This window comes from Sphaerodactylus townsendi, linkage group LG02 (assembly GCF_021028975.2).
Source record: "Sphaerodactylus townsendi isolate TG3544 linkage group LG02, MPM_Stown_v2.3, whole genome shotgun sequence".
Classification (NCBI taxonomy): Eukaryota; Metazoa; Chordata; class Lepidosauria; order Squamata; family Sphaerodactylidae; genus Sphaerodactylus; species Sphaerodactylus townsendi.
This window is the reverse complement of record NC_059426.1, coordinates 75,446,081-75,463,829: the sequence shown is the minus strand read 5'-3', so window position 1 is coordinate 75,463,829 and position 17,749 is coordinate 75,446,081. Positions and strand designations below refer to the sequence as shown.

The following is a 17,749-nucleotide window of genomic DNA, read 5'->3' as shown; positions in this document are numbered from 1 at the left end:
TGAGTATCTCGTCATTTGTAGCACATTGGTGATTTTTTTAAAATCTTGTAGGACAAGTCCTATAATTTGTTTATTTTAATGGTTAAAATATTTATATTTTGCCTTTGCCACTGACCATGGTGACTCAAGGCAGCATATAAGGCCTACCTAGCAGGCGACAAGCCAGATTTAAAAAATAATATTATCTGTCAATAAGGTACCCTCTGGTTTCAGTGCAGATAATGCTCTATAATCCTTCTTTGCTTGCTGAAGACCCATCTGCATATTAAACACCTTGCATTTCTAATGGAAGCAGCCTTGTGCATCCTCACATCCTTCAGGAGAGAATCCTAAAAGGTGGAGCTGCTGTTGAGAGAAACTAAAATTGTAGCCAATAGAACTTTAAGGAAGTGCTTCATTGGGAGGATCTGAGGTGGCATTCAGGTACATAACAGGAGATTTGTGAGTGGGAACCTTTTTTTGTGAGTGGGAACCTTTTAGATAGGCAAAAGTTTCCCATCTTCTTTGTTCTCCTCCTCCTCTCTCGCATCCGCTAGCTCTCGCCCGGCACAATTGTTTCGTATAATTCGGTCTTTAACCTCCTTATCGGAGGGTTCTTCAAATTCCCAATTGAGCATTAGCTGTGAGGCATTTATGAGCTTTTTTGCGGATAAGGTCGCATCGCTCCGCCAGGACCTTCCTCCTACGTTGGATACAATTAGTGAACTGGAGGCTCCCTTGCCGTCTTCAGGCCCTTGCATGGCCCAGTTTTCCCTGCTCTCTGAAGCCGCTGTTGACAGGGCCTTAGCTGCTGTTAGACCTACTACCTGTCCTCTGGATCCGTGCCCCTCCTGGCTTGTAAAAACCTGCGGGAGGAATTTCACGACTTCCACATCTGTTGAGTATCATCAATGCCTCCCTTGAGCAAGGAGTCTTTCCGGATGGGTTGAAGGAGGCAGTGGTCCACCCACTCTTAAAAAGACCATCGTTAGATCCGAGGGATCTGGCCAATTACCGCCCCCTTCTCGAATCTTCGTTTCTGGGGAAGGTAATTGAGAGAGTGGTGCTGGAGCAGCTTCGAAGGCTTTCTGGATGGACACATCGGCTTTTGACCCCTTCCAGTCCGGCTTCCGTGCTGGGCATGGGGACGGAGACTGTTCTCGTCGCCCGTCACAGATACACTTTCCGATATACAGCTTGACCGAAGTGGATCGGCGCTGCTGGTATTGTTAGATCTTACATGGCGTTTGATATGGTCGGTGAAATCATGAGCCTTTTGACCCACCGCCTGGCTGCCTCCGGATCGCACGGGGCATGGTCCTTCAATGGATTGTCTCGTTTCTCCGGGGCGGGAATCAACAAGTGGTAGCCCGGGGATCAAGCCTCCCAGAAGTGCCCGCTTTCTTGCAGGGGATTGTACCCCAGGGGGCGCTATTATCCCGCTATTGTTGCTAACATCTATGTACTGACCCCTTGCTGAGTACGGAGTTTTGGGCTGGTCTGTATCATCCCGAGTATCGCGGCTGACGCAGCTCATTCTGTCGATGGAGGGAGCAGCGCCCAGCCCTGCGGCTCTACAGCATTGTCTGGAAGAGGTTTGCTGGCGTTGGTTCGCGACAGAGCAGGTTAAAGCTGAATCCATCGAGCCGGAGATCCTTTGAGCAGCGGCGAGGAGGGCGGGACTTTTCAGCTTACGCGCCCGGTGTGGGAGGGGGTCACATTGGCGCCGACCCCCCCTCTTAATCGCGTAACCTGGGGGTCACACCTGGATTAGATCTTTCTTTCTATGGAGACCCAGGTGGCCCATATAACCCAGGTTGCCTTTTTCCACCTTCGCCAGGCCCGGTGGCTGGCCCCTTCCTCTCCCAAGCCGGACCTAGCCACTGTGAGTCCACGCATAGCGGTCACCTCAGGCTAGACTATTGTAATTCGCTCGCTGGCCTTCCCTTGCGCTTCGATCCGGAGATTGAAACTGGTCCCAACTTGTCTGTGGCGCCTGCTGCTGGGCAACGCCGCCACTTGGGACCATATTCAGCCTGTTAACTCGCGCCGACTACATTGTGGCTCCCAGTAGAGTTCGGATCGTTTTCAAGGTGTTGGTGTTGACCTTTAAGGCCTTACGCGGCCTGGGACCCCTCGTATTATCTTCGAGACCGCATCACCCCATATGTTCCCACCACGGCACTCTTAGGTTCGGTGGAGGCCAATCTACTGGTGGTCCCGGCCCCTCGGTGATGCGGCTGGCCTCACCACGGGCCAGGGCAGCTTTGCAGCCCTGGCCCGGCCTGGTGGAGCAGCTCTCCCACCAGCTGTTAGGACCCCCTCGCGGGGACCTTGAGTGAGGTTCGATAAGGCCTGCAGAAGACTGAGCCTGTTCCGCCCGGGAGCCTTTGGAGAGAGATCCCAGCCGCTGATGGTGCCTGCTTCCGCTGGCCCCCTTCCGGCTGGTGGCCCCTTCCCGGCTGGCCCCTTTAAGCTGGCCCTTCCGCCCGGCCTCTACATCTGGGCCTATAACATCTATCTAGACCTACCGTTCTCCCTGGGGGTGGAAGAATTTAATATTAGGCACCGGGCGCCACCTACACCTATGCCTATATTTATTTTATATTTAAATGCTAATGTTTAGCTAGTTTTCGCTGCTTTTATAAGTTTTAGCCTATTTATGATGTTTTAAAATTGTATTTATTATCTGCTGTACACCGCCCAGAGCCCCTCGGGGATGGGGCGGTCTAGAAGCCCAAAGTATAAAATAAATAAATAAAAATCTTGGTTGCCTGAAGAAGACTGTGACTTTTCATACGCGAATGGTTGCAAGTCTGATTTAACCTACTTTGTTCTTGATTGCACAGGAATGTTTAGAATAAAATACAAGCAAACTTACATCTGGCATTTCACACCTCTTTATCTTTATCTTTATTAACCTTTAATAGGCATAAATAGATCAAGATTTACACAGACACATTCTTCAGTCTCAAGTATAGTTCAGCAGCAAGAAAACAGATCACATAACCTGACGGTTGACCCCAAGGGGCTCAAATCACTTCAGATTCCTTTTTTTTAAAAAGAAACAGCCAGAGCAAACAACAACAAATACCCCTACACATCAATGCAAAAATACAATCCAATATAAAATTGCAATAAAAATAGATCTGTTTAGCAAGTTAAAAGCAAAATGATACAGCAATAGGTATCCTACCATGCAGATTAGACAGATTGGAGACGATACCTATCTTTTATAGGAAGTTCTACGTTTGTTTTATGTATCATATTTTATATTTAAAAATTTGATTCTGTGCCAAATAATAAAAAACCAATTTGGTTTAGTGTACTGGTATAATTTATTTATATATTTTAAAAATATACTTACATGTAATAACATGGGAATAAATTAGCACTTTAAAATGGTTTGTCAGGTATGGAAGACTACCATAAGTGTTGTGTATGAGCATTCAGTAATCTCCAAAAGGAAAGAAAACGTATGGCAACAGTAGGGTTAGAAATTTTTTTCCTGCGCCACTAGTAAAGGGATTGAATTAATCTGAGTAGGCCATCTGCATTTATTTGACACTCTAGGAGGGACATGGGTAAAGAGAGTCCAAATGGAGCCATAGCGACAGTGTCTTTGTTGTTTTTGGAATTTGGTGATACCTTCCGTTGGTAGAGGCTGAAGGAAGACTGTTGAATCTGGCTAACATAAATGCCCGACGGTGGGCAACCGGTAAAGTAGCTGCTAGGTAATTGGCTAAAGCTCCATACTTGGGAAGGATGCCCAAAGCTCGAGGAGAACAGACTGGAATTTTGGATGAATAGAAAGCCTGGCGTTCATGGTCTTTCAGTCTGTCTTTGATTTGGCAGAAGATAAAGTTCTCATTGCTGTTTTGAAGGACAGTTAGATCTATTCCAATGCTCCTAATTTTGTTGGTAATTGCCTTGGACCATTTGGAGACGTAATTATCTTTAAGTTTGTGAGGGGGGAACTGGTTAACATAGGCTATTTCCATGCAGAGGTTTTGCTCTGGTTTGACATGCAAACTGGTATGCTGTGGGGGCTTTTTAGCATCCACGTGACATGATCCTCTTTTTGTCCTGTTTCCATGGTTTTCCTTGCTATCCTACAGTATTGTGTAAACGGAGTTTCCTACAGTCTTTCTGAAAAAAATTACAGCCAAAGTACATTTGCATGTTCTATGGATGATAAATTAAGATTGTTGAGAGTTCTGCCCATTTTAGCACCAATTTCCTAGCTGCATCCTCCCAAGGCTGCTGTGGCTCTCCCAGTCCTATGCTTCAAAAAAACCCTGTGCAATTGACATATTGCTATGGTGCGATATCTTCTCTAAATTTCTTGCTTTCATATTTAAAAAAGTAATTCCTTTTCATTGTGAAGATAAAGGAGGTCCACTGTTCACATTAAAATTGCAAAGGAGGAGGCTAGAGATTTACTTTTTTTAGAAATGCAAGCTGGGAATTCAGAGCAACAAGTATATCATAGCTGTTGATCTTTTACAACATTGTAGCAAAATATTCAGTTTGATTTTTTTTTAAAAAAAGCCTGTCTAGTGGCAGGAGGAAATGGCAGCCATGGGAGGGTGAATCAAGGAAAATGCAGGGAAAACTGTTGTGTTGACCCTCCACTGTTATTGTGAATGCCTCTGTATTAGCACTGGCAATGAAAGCTATGTAGAGAATAGTAACTGTTGAAGCAGCCATAATGGCATCATCTGCCCTTTCAAGTAGGTTTTGTCTATCTTGTCTATATGGAAGGAAAGTGGGTTTTTTTCAAGGAGATATAAGTTTTGTCTAGCATATACCGGTAACTGTATGTGATGGTTTGGATTGAATTAACTGAAACCCAGAGAACTGTATGTGTAACTGAGTCCCATTGTGGGTTATTGAGGCAAAAATTTGCAAGTACAACCAGTGAAAAGCCCACTTATGCTCAACGTATTTATTGACTGGTTCACAATCACTGCTTTTTTAATATGTAAAAGTTATCTCAATCTGACAGGCACACTTACGATAGCCCCTTTGTAGTTATCTTAATAAATTTGCTCTTCTTTTTTGGTGATTATACTTTGTTAATTACTTTCTTGGCACAGAGCTGCTGCCAAGGGGCTTTCTCTCAGCTTAATGGAACGTCTGATTCAGAAATATGGTGATCGTGTTGTGAAGATGCTCACTGTGCAGTATCGAATGCATCAGGCCATAATGCAGTGGGCTTCCACTGAGATGTATAACGGCCGCCTCTTAGCTCACCACTCCGTCGCAGAACATTTACTGAAGTAAGTGACCTACCCTTTTTCTTCACAATTTTAGCAGGAGAGTACCATTGTCAATTAATATTTATAGAGAGTTTGATGTTTTTCTTCCACATCTGCAATAATCCTTTTGCTGTATTTTCTACTTTTAGGAAGCAGTAGGTGGGAGAGAGAAGGAAAGGTCCTTTCATTTAGCAAGTATTGATTTCAGTTTCCCCAAAACTGCTCACAGAATGGAAGTCTGCATGCTTATGCTGCGTTTTTTAAAACAGTGAAAATGAAGTTATACAACAGCTAGATGTATCTTGAAGGCCTGATTCTGCAGTCAGTGCAGCAGTGTTTGCACTATTCTACAGCACTACGCAAGGAGGAAAAAGATTTGCTGAACAAAAGCTGCAATTCAAAAACAGTTAAGTGCACTGAAGCCCAGTGATTTCAGTGGACTGCAATGCACTTAAGTCTGAGTTGGATAATAGCCATAACACCTGTAGGATTGTATATGTTAAGAAAGCTCATTTTGAAGAACATATTTTTACCTATTTAGGATCATACCCTACTCCCATTGCAGCTAGCTGGATTTATTTCACTGAGATCAGTGATTCATATTATTGTGTCTTCCAAGTGAAATGCTTCTGCCTTGTAAAAAAATGTGAGGGGGAAAAAAACCTTCTTTGATAACTCTATCATTCATTTAACAATTTTCAAATGATTCATTTTACCTGCCAACAGAAAGGAGGAATGAAAATAATTTTTAGAAGTCACTTTTTGAAAACAGGATTTTACTGTTATTAAATTAATGAAAGTAATACTCTGGAAAAGGAGAAAAATTATATCTCATTAATTAAAATTTATTAATTTGTAAGATCTGCTAATGTGTATTTGTATATATAATTTATCTTTAGTCAAATCTGCTTATATATGTGCTCAGAAGTCAGTTCTTACAGACATCCCCAAAAGTGTTTGCTGTATTTGCTTCTCCTCTGAAATGGTCTTGCCTTCTCCGTGGATTGTCATTATTGCCTAGGACTTAAAGAGCTGCTGGCAAGTGACCACTAGAATTTTTAAGTTCCACACCTCTTTGAATAGCTGTTCCCCATATAACCTCACATTCTTTCTGAGTTTGCTGTGGGCCTTTCATTTTTTGGGGGGGAGGGGAACAGGATTGTAAAGTCCTCTAGATCTCCCAGAAGTAGTTCCACGGTTCTTTTGGCTGACCACACCCGTGTATGGTCCTGAACAGTTGGGTTTTCTACAGACTGTCAAAGAAACAATACCTAAGAATCATCATTTGAAATAGAAAGATAGATTTTACTGTGCTGAATTTGATAGTTCACACACAGGGTGACTCTCTATAAGAGTCACCCCTACCATACACAGACCTTAGTCTTTTATAGTTTTCAAGAATACATACATCATAGTTCATAATCATACCTGCATATTTTTATTTTTATTTATTATTTGACTTATAAGCCGCCTCATCCCCGAAGGGCTCGAGGCGGCTCACAACATGGTTGTTATTCAAACAGCAATCACATAAAACTTAACCTATTAACCAATTAACCAATATCTCACCCATATAATCATTTCCGATACACGGGCTTTCTGCATGAGCATTAAAATCCGATTGGCTTGTCTGCCTATTTCTTTCGTGTCACACTAAAACTGCATGTGCTCTGCTCGTGTCTCCCTCCCCATATGCAAAGGGGCTGCAATAAACTGAATTCTGTCTTTCAGGTTTTCAAAGATAACCAGTTTTTCCCACATTCCTAAGTTTGTTCCCAGAGAGAAATCTCTCCAAGCTAAAAAGATTTTGCATACATTCCTAAGGGTGGGTTTGAATCATAAAGTTCCTTTCCATTTTAAAAAGGTAAAACTGATTTTAACAAATATACTATGTGATTCTAGTAGCATAGAATTATAGTAAAATACAAGTAGATATAAATCTCTCATTATCATTTCAGTGTTCATTAAAATATAGAAAAACACATTTTCAATTAGCTAATCAAATTCCTTTCTATTCTAACATTTGATTTCTTTATTGCTATGTCTATTTCACGTAGGCATCCCATATAGCTAGTTTTGACAATAAGGCTATAAAATATATGTCTTCTGTCACGTCTTTAGCCTTTAGTGACAAGATCTTATAGATTTAATCATTCCTTTGCCTGCATGATCAGTGCATGACTGCTGACATGCTGGCCTTTTCTAAAGAGCAAACCTTTTTCAATCCTTGGTTCTATATATCCATCTTTCTTTAATATCAAATACAATTTTTAGGCCTATGGTCCATCCTCACACTTTAGCTCCCAGCATTTAATTGCAAGGCCCAGTGCAGATGTAACATATTTCCAAAAAGAGTCAACTGTTTAGAAACCTTGTTCAATTATGCAAATTATTTTTCAAAAACTACACAACAAAGCAAAAGGCATGAAATGTCCAATATAAAGAAGATTAGAAGATGGTCATAATCTGCATGTTTTACTGTCATTTGGCTGAGACGCAATCACAAACCATGATTTGTCGCTACGGGAGCAGTTCTAGGGGATGCTTGAGCTTGTACTTTCCTCATCTTGGGTGTGGCCAGTTAATGAAAAACTTCCAAATTTAACACAAACCACAGTTTTGTCCTTTATCTTACCCATAAGCTATTGTTTTCTCTCTTTCTTACAAACCAGCATTCCAAACTAGACTTACATCATGATTTAAAATCCTGATTTGTAGGGAAGAGAGCAGCATAATGACGAACAGTGACTTGCCATGGGTGCAGGTATCTCATCATTAAGCTGTGTTAAGGGAAGGGTGTTCGCAAGGCCCAGAATCACTCAGGCTCACTTCAGTACAAACCTTCCCAAGGTTACTTGTGTCTGAATCCAGCCTGTGTGCTATTTTGAAATTGATCAGCTTGTGCCTTTTTAACTGGTATATAATTGGTATAAAGTTACAGTCAGCTTTGATTATGATAGAATACTTAGGGTACTTTTCTCTATAGCCATTGATGTGCAAAATATAACAGAACCATAAAGAAAGTCTTATCCGTTCAGTGGTTTTAAAAAATGAATAGTTTGTATTCAGAAAACAGTGACAGCGAGAATGAGAATATTTTTAGTAAATCATATCATGGATTTAATACACCAAGAAGATAATTTCAGTATGCAGTGTTGATACAGTGGCAGTGAAATGCTTTCTAAAGAGTTTGAAAGAAATAGTCAACAATAAAAATGAATTGTTGCTTTGAATGAAGGAGGATGTTAGTAGTACAGTCAGGATCTGATTAAGTCGTAAGCTTAAGGGTACATAAATTTCCACTGATTTCATTGAGCTCAAAAGCACTGTTTTAACTTTGAAATATTCTTTATTGGTCCATTGTCACCATACTATACTGCTATTGCTGAAATCAGTAGCATAAAAATATTTAATTTGGGCTAGACTGTGCTCAGGAGCAGAGGAAAAAATGTTCCCCAGAGTAGACAAAATCACAGTCAGGAAAAGAATTGATTAGTGTAGCTTGGAATGCTATCTTTGCAACTTGACTTATGGGGAAATTGAATCTTTAAATTGTTGATTTCTCCCTTGAAGACCTCAGCTTCCCACACAAATCAAGTTGCAAAGATGGCAAATTTTGCTGATCAACTCTTTTGCCTAGCCATGTGATGTTTTTAATGCCTTGGAAAGAATTTTGTTTGTTTGACTAACTGTGCCTTAAAGTAAACAAGTAGCAAAGAATTTTAAATCCTAACCAATGTGATGACCCTTTCCACAGAAATCTTTTAAAAGGTTTTGAGGCAGGAAATAGAACATTTCTTTCAAGGAGCTCTGTATCATTTTTACCTCTTTTGGTTCCCAACATGTTTTATTTGCACCCTCAAAACGATTTAAATGAATGCCGTTTTAAAATGATTCTTTAGTTGAAATGTTTTGAAAATGACCTCATTTGCCTGTGCAGTTTCTTTGAGACGCTTCCCAACCCTCTCTGCCTTCCCTGAACTTCCTCCTCGGTGCCATTTTCTGAGCTCACTCTTCATTCCTCCTTCCCTGTTTTTCAAGCATTTCTGGGAGTTTTTTCATGGGTGGTGGAGGTAATTTTTGATGCATCAAGTACACAAGGGCAGCAGATGGCATTTAAAGCATTGAAGTGTCAATTTGACAGTGTTCTCAAAAACAAGGGGAAAATCACAAAATGGCAGCCAGGAATCATTTTAAGGGGGTGAGTGTGGACATACATGGTGGTAAAGGAGGGGGATTGAAAATGTTTTGGAAAAGTTTTGGGGAAATTTTGCGGAAAGGGCTGACATCTAGTGAGGTCTGAACTGAGCCATTTGTGATGAGCTTGATTTATTCTTGGGCTCATGCAATCCCCATTGCTCCCTTCCCTCTTACCTGCCTGCAAATAAAACTGAGGAGTTCCAGTTTTGGAAGTCTTCAAACTAACCTGTTTGTTGTGATTCCGAAATTCAGGTGCTTTAAAATAATTCTTGTTTGTTTCTTGCCTATAAACTGGAGTGCTACACTGCAGTTTATTCCTGGTTTACAACCCTTAACAAACCGTGTATGTTGAAATACCTGACTTCAGACATTTGCAACAAATTCACTTAGAGCTGAGATTCACTTCAATTAGGAAACGTTCATTCCTGACTTTTTGCATGAGGCAGAGGTGTACCGAGGGAAAATGACACCTGGTCTCTGGGTGCCCCCCTGCTCAGGGGCGTGGTTCAAGGGCGCGGCCACAACCCTGGGCTCTCTAGAGCCCGGCTGCTGCTCTCTCCACAGCCTGGGGAAAGAGCACCTGCTGGCCTCCCAGACGTGCTTTTAAAAGCTCTGGGGAGCTGGACGTGACCCTGCCCCTAAGTCCTGCCCCTGGCCTCTTTGTTTATAAAACCACATCCCAGAGGCCAGCAAGTGCTCTTTCTCCAGGCTCCGGGGAGAGCAGCAGCTGGGCTCCAGGGAGCCTTGTGGGGTGGGTGAACGGGCGGGCGGGGGCTTGGGGTGGGTGGCCATGGCCATGCCCTGCCCTGCCCTTGGGGGCTTGGCCGTGCCCCCAAGCTCTGCCCCCAGCTTATAAAAGCAGGTCCCGGAGGCCAGCAAGTGTTCTCTCCCCAGGATCTGAGCAGCAGCCAGGCTCCAGAGAACTGGGGGAGGGGAGTGGGGGACAGGGAACAGAGCTCCCCCTCATCCCTGGAGGCTGGGGGCGGGGCACCATGCCAGCCTTTCAGTCACGTGGGAGGTGCCAGAGGCACCCCCCCACATGACTGAAAAGCTTTCACCTGGGACATGGGGATACTCATGTCCATAGGCTGGTACACCTCTGGCATGAGGTGAGGTGCAGGGGGGAAAGGAGTGTATGAACCAGAAAATAAACCAGACTCAAACTAGTTGTAATGGCAGAATACAGCTAAGCCTTTTCCCCCTAAGCAGACCAGGTGCTCGGGAGCAACAGCAGCAGAAGGCCATTGCTTTCACATCCTACATATGAGCTCCCAAAGGCATCTGGTGGGACACTGCGAGTATCAGAGTGCTGGATTAGACGAACTCTGGTCTGATCCAGCAGGCTTGTTCTTATGTTCTTAGGATGTCTCTTTCTTGCATTCCTTAGCTTTTTAATTTCCATAATCACAGCAAGTGATACCTAATTGCCACATTATGTGTGAAAGGCAGTCAAGGCAGAATTGGTACTAAGGAGATTTAGATTTGTTATTTTATTGCTCCTAGACCTATTTTCTTTCTGCTTTTCATATTTTGACTTTGCCTTTATATGTACACACTTTAAAATGAATTATGGTCTGCTTTCAAGAGCACTAAAAGGCTGTTAAAATGCTAGTAAAGAAAAAAACAAAACAAAATGGGGTTAAGTTTTCAGGTGGACTGAAAATTGAAGAGCAGTTACCTACATATGGGAGAAAGCACTACATAATATATTAACCAATAGGCTTGTCTTACTTGATGAGGAAGGAAAAAATAGCTAAGTGGTTCTTTGTGTTTCTGGCTAGGTCACAAATAGCCACGCAGGGCTTCCTTCCTTTATTATCCTTTCTATGCTATTGAATCAGCATTTCCTATATGTGTTGCAATGACATTGTTAATATTTACATACATCTCTTAGTTCATAAAGAATCCTTCTTTTTCCAAGGAGTGATTATTATTGCTGGATTATACTAGTAGCTGCTCTGTTTCTTTTGTAGTTGCATATTGTTCCTTTAAAGCAAATCCTAGCCCTATTTTCCCTGGATGTGTTCCTGTTCCTCCTTTGAAAGCAATGTTGTGATTAACATGTGTCTTGTAGTCTTTGCTGAAAAGAAAAAAAATTAGATGGCACTGTCCACCCAAGAAACTAAAGTGATTAAAGTATTTTGAGATGATACTTGCAGAGGTTAGGAGCAGGAATAAGTAGTGCTGTGTGTTCTAGCTTTATCTAAACTTTAATTGAAGCTTGACTGCTCTTAGGAAAGAGTGAATCCTTTAGTGGCAGGGCCAGCTCCAGGGGTTAATGTACCATAAACTAGTGTATCTATTTTACAGGGTGATCTCAGTGCAATGTAGAGAGACAGTTGACAGTAGCAGTAATGGAATGTTTTGTTTGACTAAGCTAGTAAATGACTTTTATTAAAGTAGGTAGGTCCTATAACACTTAAGGAATCCCAACTTATATCCTGAAGGAGGTTGTACCAAATCTCTTGAAGAATTCTAATTCAGCAATTTCTTGGTGGACTAAGAGGATATATATAGGGTTGAATAATATTTGTTGAAGTAAATGTGAGATTCCTTTTTAGAGTGTTAGTCTCTGTTAGGACTGGGGGTGGGTGGGAAGGGTAGGTCCTTGACTCAATCCTGATCTTGCTGTTGTTAGAAGAGAATTTAAGAAAGTATCTTCAGTTAATAGGCTGTTCTGTTAATTTTAACGTTTTTTTAAAAAAAAAACAGGGTTGAAAAGTAACAAAAAGAGAAGAAAGTGTACATTCAGTGTTTAAACTGCCTCTGTTTTTCTGAACATGGCCTCAGAGCATGGATCAAAAAATCTAGGTCATACACAGACAGGGAATATTTCAAATTTGCATAAAATCTGAGAACTTTAAAAAAGGATAGGAGCTGGTTAGGAAAAAAGCCCCTGCAGAACTTACAGGAAAATGAGATCTCACAACACTGTGTTATAACATCTCAGCTGTCATTTTGGTAATTGCCTAGCAGCTCCTTAAATAAACTGCAGCAGGGGCAAAGCTATGTGGGGACGGGGGGGGGGGGAGAATGGGAACAGGGCAGCAGGACAAAGGATAGAAAAGCAGTAGCAGGAGGACAAGAAGGGAAAGATGAAGAGGAGGCAGTAGAATGAGGGGAGAAACAAGGTGAGGAGAATTAGGAGGACAAGGGGGAGTAAAGCAACAAACAGGAAGAGGCAGCAGTGGTGGCCGGAAAGCAAAGGAGAGAAAAGTAAAGAAGCAGCAGAAATCAGCAGGTTCTCCTATAAGTTCTTTACAGGTCTCAGCTTGTAGAATTACGTTTTGGCTGCAAAATTGTTTTAAAGGGGTCAGGAGGGGACATTTCTGTAGTACAGGATCTGAAAGGAGGAAAGAAAGAAGTCTGATGAAAAGATGTCTGTGCACAGGATCAGTTTAAACACTAAAAAAAGAGAAAATGGGTAAGGGGGATAATGGGCCAAGGAGGATAATGAAAGAACTTTGTGGAATTTAACACAACTGATTAAAATATTTCTTTTTATTTAAAGTTGCCATCCAACCCCACCCCCCATAAGTGATAATATAAAGACTACATTTCTACTGCCCTGTGGTTCCTCTTTTCAGTTGCTCATATGGAATAAGTATGTGGCGGGGAGGGGGGTGACAGTTAAATCAGATTTGTTGCCATTATTTCCCTTTGAATCTTCTTCTCTACATGGAACATGTGTCCCACACCAAATTGAAAGAGGACAAAGAACAAATGCCTTCTCTAACAGTGCAATCCTAAATAGTGATACCCTTCTAAATCCACTGCAGTCAATAGGGTTAGAAGGGTGTAACTCTTTGAAGCAAACTGCATTCTCTTTGTACATTGTAAGGAAGATTTTGGAAAGTTTTGCCAGGAAATTCAAGACTTCTGCTTGGAAATGAAATCAATACACTCCAAAATAATTTATATTAATGGGTCTTCAGTTGTGAGGCATTCTGAACTTGCCCTTTCTGGCCACTATGAGTTGACCAGAACCTTAGCAAAATCAAATAAAGCAAATCTTGCTGATAGAAAGATGCACAGATTGATTTTCAGAAAACCAATCTGGATTTGATGGTGCCCCTTAATAAACCACTAAAATTACTTCTTTATTTTCAAAGGCATGTAGTAGGAATGTAAAAATCCTGGGACTTTTAATGCAAATCAATTGTCTGTTTTTGGACATTTATACAAGTATATATTAATTTAGTGGATTGTTTCCCCTTAATTCAATTGTAAAAACAAATTGAACATTGGCCTAAGAGTGCCCTCAGTGACAGGACCTAAAATGGAAGCATGGCTATCTGTTGAATTGTCTCCTTTTAACTATTTATAAAAATGAACTGTAGTCAGTAAATTCAGTTATCCCAAGCAGTAAAACATTTGCTTTATAGAATTGGGACAAAGTCACAAAGGTTTTTCTAAATCAAATCTGTTAAGAGTTACTAACTTTTATGGGAATGCTGCATTTAAAAGTTGGGAACTGCCAGGGGCAGGAGCTCAGGAGAATGCCAGGGATGGGCTAGCTACTGTGAGTGCTTTGAGGGTGGGGTAGGGAGAGAGAAATACACAACCTTGTTCTAAGTTCAACCTCCATCTGATGGTGGATGGGGAAGAGAGAGATTCCCCCTCCCCCGCCCCACCAAGCCTCCCTGCTCTCTGAAGCTCTTACTGGTACAAGTGTGCAGAGATTTGTGTCTGATGACAAGTGACGGGCAGTAGGAGTAGAGGGAGAGCTCCTCAAAGTAATTGCACATCTCCCTGAACAGGTTCTTGTCAATCATGAAAGCCAGTTTCCACTCGGCTTGGCAGTGCATGGTAGCAAGTGTGGGGTGCAGAGAAAGAAGTGGGGGAGAAAGCTGAGGGTAGCTTAGGCACCCCACAAAGGTGTGGCCAGAGAGGGAAAAATGTGTGCAAAAAGGGGTGGAGTGGGAAAGACTAGCCAATGGAGATTGGCCAAAGGAATGCAATGGACCACCCCACTCCATTCCCAGCCCTGTCTGCCTGCCCTGCCCACGTGCATGGCACCGCACTCAGGTTCCCCCAGCGCCCGCCTCCAGTTCAGCAACCCAGCCAAACAATGGCCAGCCCTTTTGAGGATATGGTGCCTTTCAATCAATCAAACACTACTCCCTCTCCTCCTTTCTCAACCCAGCTTCCGACCTTGCAAAGGGAGGCCAGGGTGTCCCTGCTAAAGTGGCTCCTGGAGCACAAGCTCCCTCCCCATGCCACTGTAGACCCCAGATACATGCCTGTCTAAAACAGAAATCTGAGGAACCGTTTGCTGGGTCTGGGGGTCCTTCTGTATTGACAGAAGATTCCCAGAATAAGTGGGAGTTTGGCCATTTTAATTTTGGATTGGGTCCAGGTAAAAAGTTTGAATGTCACTGACTGGTTTAAAATTAACTGCTGTAAAACTTCAGTGGGAAACACTGGGTGAGTGAACTACCTTGATTAGGCTGTTGTGAGCCAAATTTGCATGGGCACAAAGAGCCTGAGTGAGGTTGATGGTTCTAGATCTGCATGGATGCAAGTGTTTGGGTGAAACTCCTGGAAAAGGCTGGAGGGCAAATTAATTCGTGTCCCCTTCTTGATTGGGTAAAAAAAAAGGAAGCGGTGGAAGTGAGATCTGGTTAATGAAATAGCAGTGTCCTTGGGCTGGGCAGATACCTCTGGGATATGTCAGGATATTGGGTGATGTCTCCAGTGCTGAAAACGCTTTGGTTATTGAGAATGTTGTGTCACTGAGTTGGGGGAGATTACACTTGTTCTGCTTTCCTTGCAGCAACATTCCTGGGAATTTCACTCCTGAGAATTGCCAATGTCATGGCTGAACTCAGATGCCTTTATGAGACTCCTCAAGTTTTAGCTTCTCTAGTACTTAGGCTGTAAAATGAGGTGCCTGTTAAAACATCTAAATCCAAATAAGAGGGGAATCTTACTATCTCAGGGATTTAGGCTGGAGGAGGGGGAATGGTCCTCATATATATAACCACCAAAATAAGGTCAACATTAACAGACCAAAGGACCAGACAGGGATGAAAGTGCCAATGTTTTGTCTAGAGTCTGAATAGGAGGAGGAGAGGATAGGGAAGATTCAGTAACTCTTCTTAGTTCACATTCATGGTTAGAAGTCTGGGTGGAATGATAACCCCCAAGAAATAGGGAGGGAAAGAGTAACTTGAAAAGGAAGAAAGAAATGTGGATTATTGCTGGATCTCTCCTCGAAATTGATTGATCCAATTGGGTCTTCCGGTAGTACAGCCACCTTTGATTCAGACATGGTGTGGGGACATTCAGTTCAATAATGGAGAATGTCATGGATGAGAGTTTGTAGTCTTTTTTGAGCAAACAAATAATCACAGCTATTTTTGACATATCTGGGATAGAGAGTTGTGCTGCTGGGGCATATCTTCCAGGCAGACCTGAGTACTATATCCCAGGTTTAAGTTTGAAGTAGCAGCAGGAAGGCTTGGCATTTAAACGGATGCTAGAGATTCAACAACATGTTCTTGTCAGGAAGGAGCGTGACTTTTCTTTGCACTGGAAGAGTCAGGCAGCTAATTATCTTCAGAAGTGATGTTCCCAAAATCGCTCAAATTAAGATTGTTGCTGGAAGTTGCAACAAGTTGCTCACTGCCCTCCAGGAGCACGCACAGAAATTTTTTTAATGATACCTATATACCCTTGAAGAAGACAGATTGGTCATGGCTGAGAAGAGCAGCAGAGCCCCAGGGAATAAAGGTTAAAAAAAACACACAACCCTCTGCATAACTCAGGACTCCAGCTTTTTTCAAAGTGTTCTGGGGAAGAAAGGCAATTTCCATTTGAAAATGACATGATTTAATTAGGCCCTGTTTGGAATAGGTGATAATTAAGTGAACTTTGTAGTGCAATATTATTTGAATAAAATTGTCTACTTTTAAAAAAAAACTGAGAAGAGAGATCTCTAGTCCAAAGTAGTGGTGTTGCTGAAACTTGCAATTTCCAAGTACAGTGGACTGATTACTTTTTGTGAGTTGGACACTCTGCTTCTGTTAATGCTGCCTAAAATAAACGTGTCTTTTTGTAGCTGATTTGCACAGCTGACTCATGCTCAGCGTATGATGGACTGCAATCCCAAGATCCTTTTCACATCCACTACTGCTGTGACATCCCCACTCTTTACCTCTGTGTGATTCTTTTACTCAAATGCAACTCTTTACATCTCTGTCTGCTGGATTTCGTATTGCATATTTCAGCCCAACTTTCCAACTGTCAAGGACAATTTGATTTTTATTTCTTTCTATGGTGTTAACTGCCCTTCCCCCATTCTTGTCATCTGCATAACACAACTCCCTCTGTACCCCTTAATTCATGTAATTGATATAACTATAGGCATCATCCGTGGGCCTGTGCATACACTTCCCAATGGAAGAAAATTCTGAGAATAACAATGAGTTTCATTCCTCAAATGTTAACTGAGAGAGCTCTTTATTGGTGAGGGAATTCCAAATCAAGCTAAGGGGTGTTCACCCATCACTAATCTAAATATAGACATGAGAAATTATGACTATATGGCTCTTTATCGAATGGCAGGTAAGTTTAACTTTTAACAAAGTTTTGATCCTCAGGAATTTTCTTCCTGTGCCAAATAAATCACTGATTTCTTCTGAAATTGTACATATGAAAAAAGTATCAACAAGTTTTCCAGTGTTCTGAATTATTATGGTTAGAACAAGTACCTAGAAAGAAAGGCAGACTACTGGTTTGGAGAAGGGGACTTCGCCCACCCAATCTGTAAAGGGGTCTGTGTGCCATTGAGAGGGAAAAGTTGGGAGCTCTATGCTGATCAGATGATGGGCAGAACAAAGGCAATGGGGACTGGGGACTCTTCCCCCTGCAAGAAACCACCCCATTTTACAAGTGTACCTAGTGTGAAGTTAAAACTTGCTGCATCATGCAGTCTGAGTGATAAGCACACCCTTCTAGAGTGCCTCCCAGCTCTGCTGGGAAATATGTATTGGATTGAGTCTAATCTGTTCAAAGAGTTGTGCATTATAAAACAAATTAAGCTGTCTTAGACTGAGTCCGGCCATAGCTCAATTTGTCTATTCTGGCAGTACTCAGGTGTGTGACTGGGGTGGGGTGGGGGGTCTTTTCAACTCTTTAAAGATCCTTACAACTAGAGGGGCCAGGGACTGAACCTCAGGCCAGATGCATGCAAAACCCTACTGGTACCCTCCATTGGGAACAGATACTGTTCTCAATAAGATTAGTTTGTGAAACCAGGATTAGTCATGCAGACAACTACTGAAATCCCAGTTTGCCTCAACAAA

At 42.1% G+C, this 17,749-nt stretch overlaps 1 protein-coding gene across 1 annotated transcript in view; it reads left to right on the top strand.

Moving 5' to 3' along the window:
• Positions 1–17,749, top strand: part of IGHMBP2 (immunoglobulin mu DNA binding protein 2) — a 102,072-nt gene that overhangs the window by 58,780 nt on the left and 25,543 nt on the right. The window contains exon 9 of the mRNA XM_048484900.1: positions 5,079–5,261. Coding sequence (XP_048340857.1) covers positions 5,079–5,261 — 183 coding nt within the window. The remainder of the gene's footprint in view (positions 1–5,078; positions 5,262–17,749) is intronic.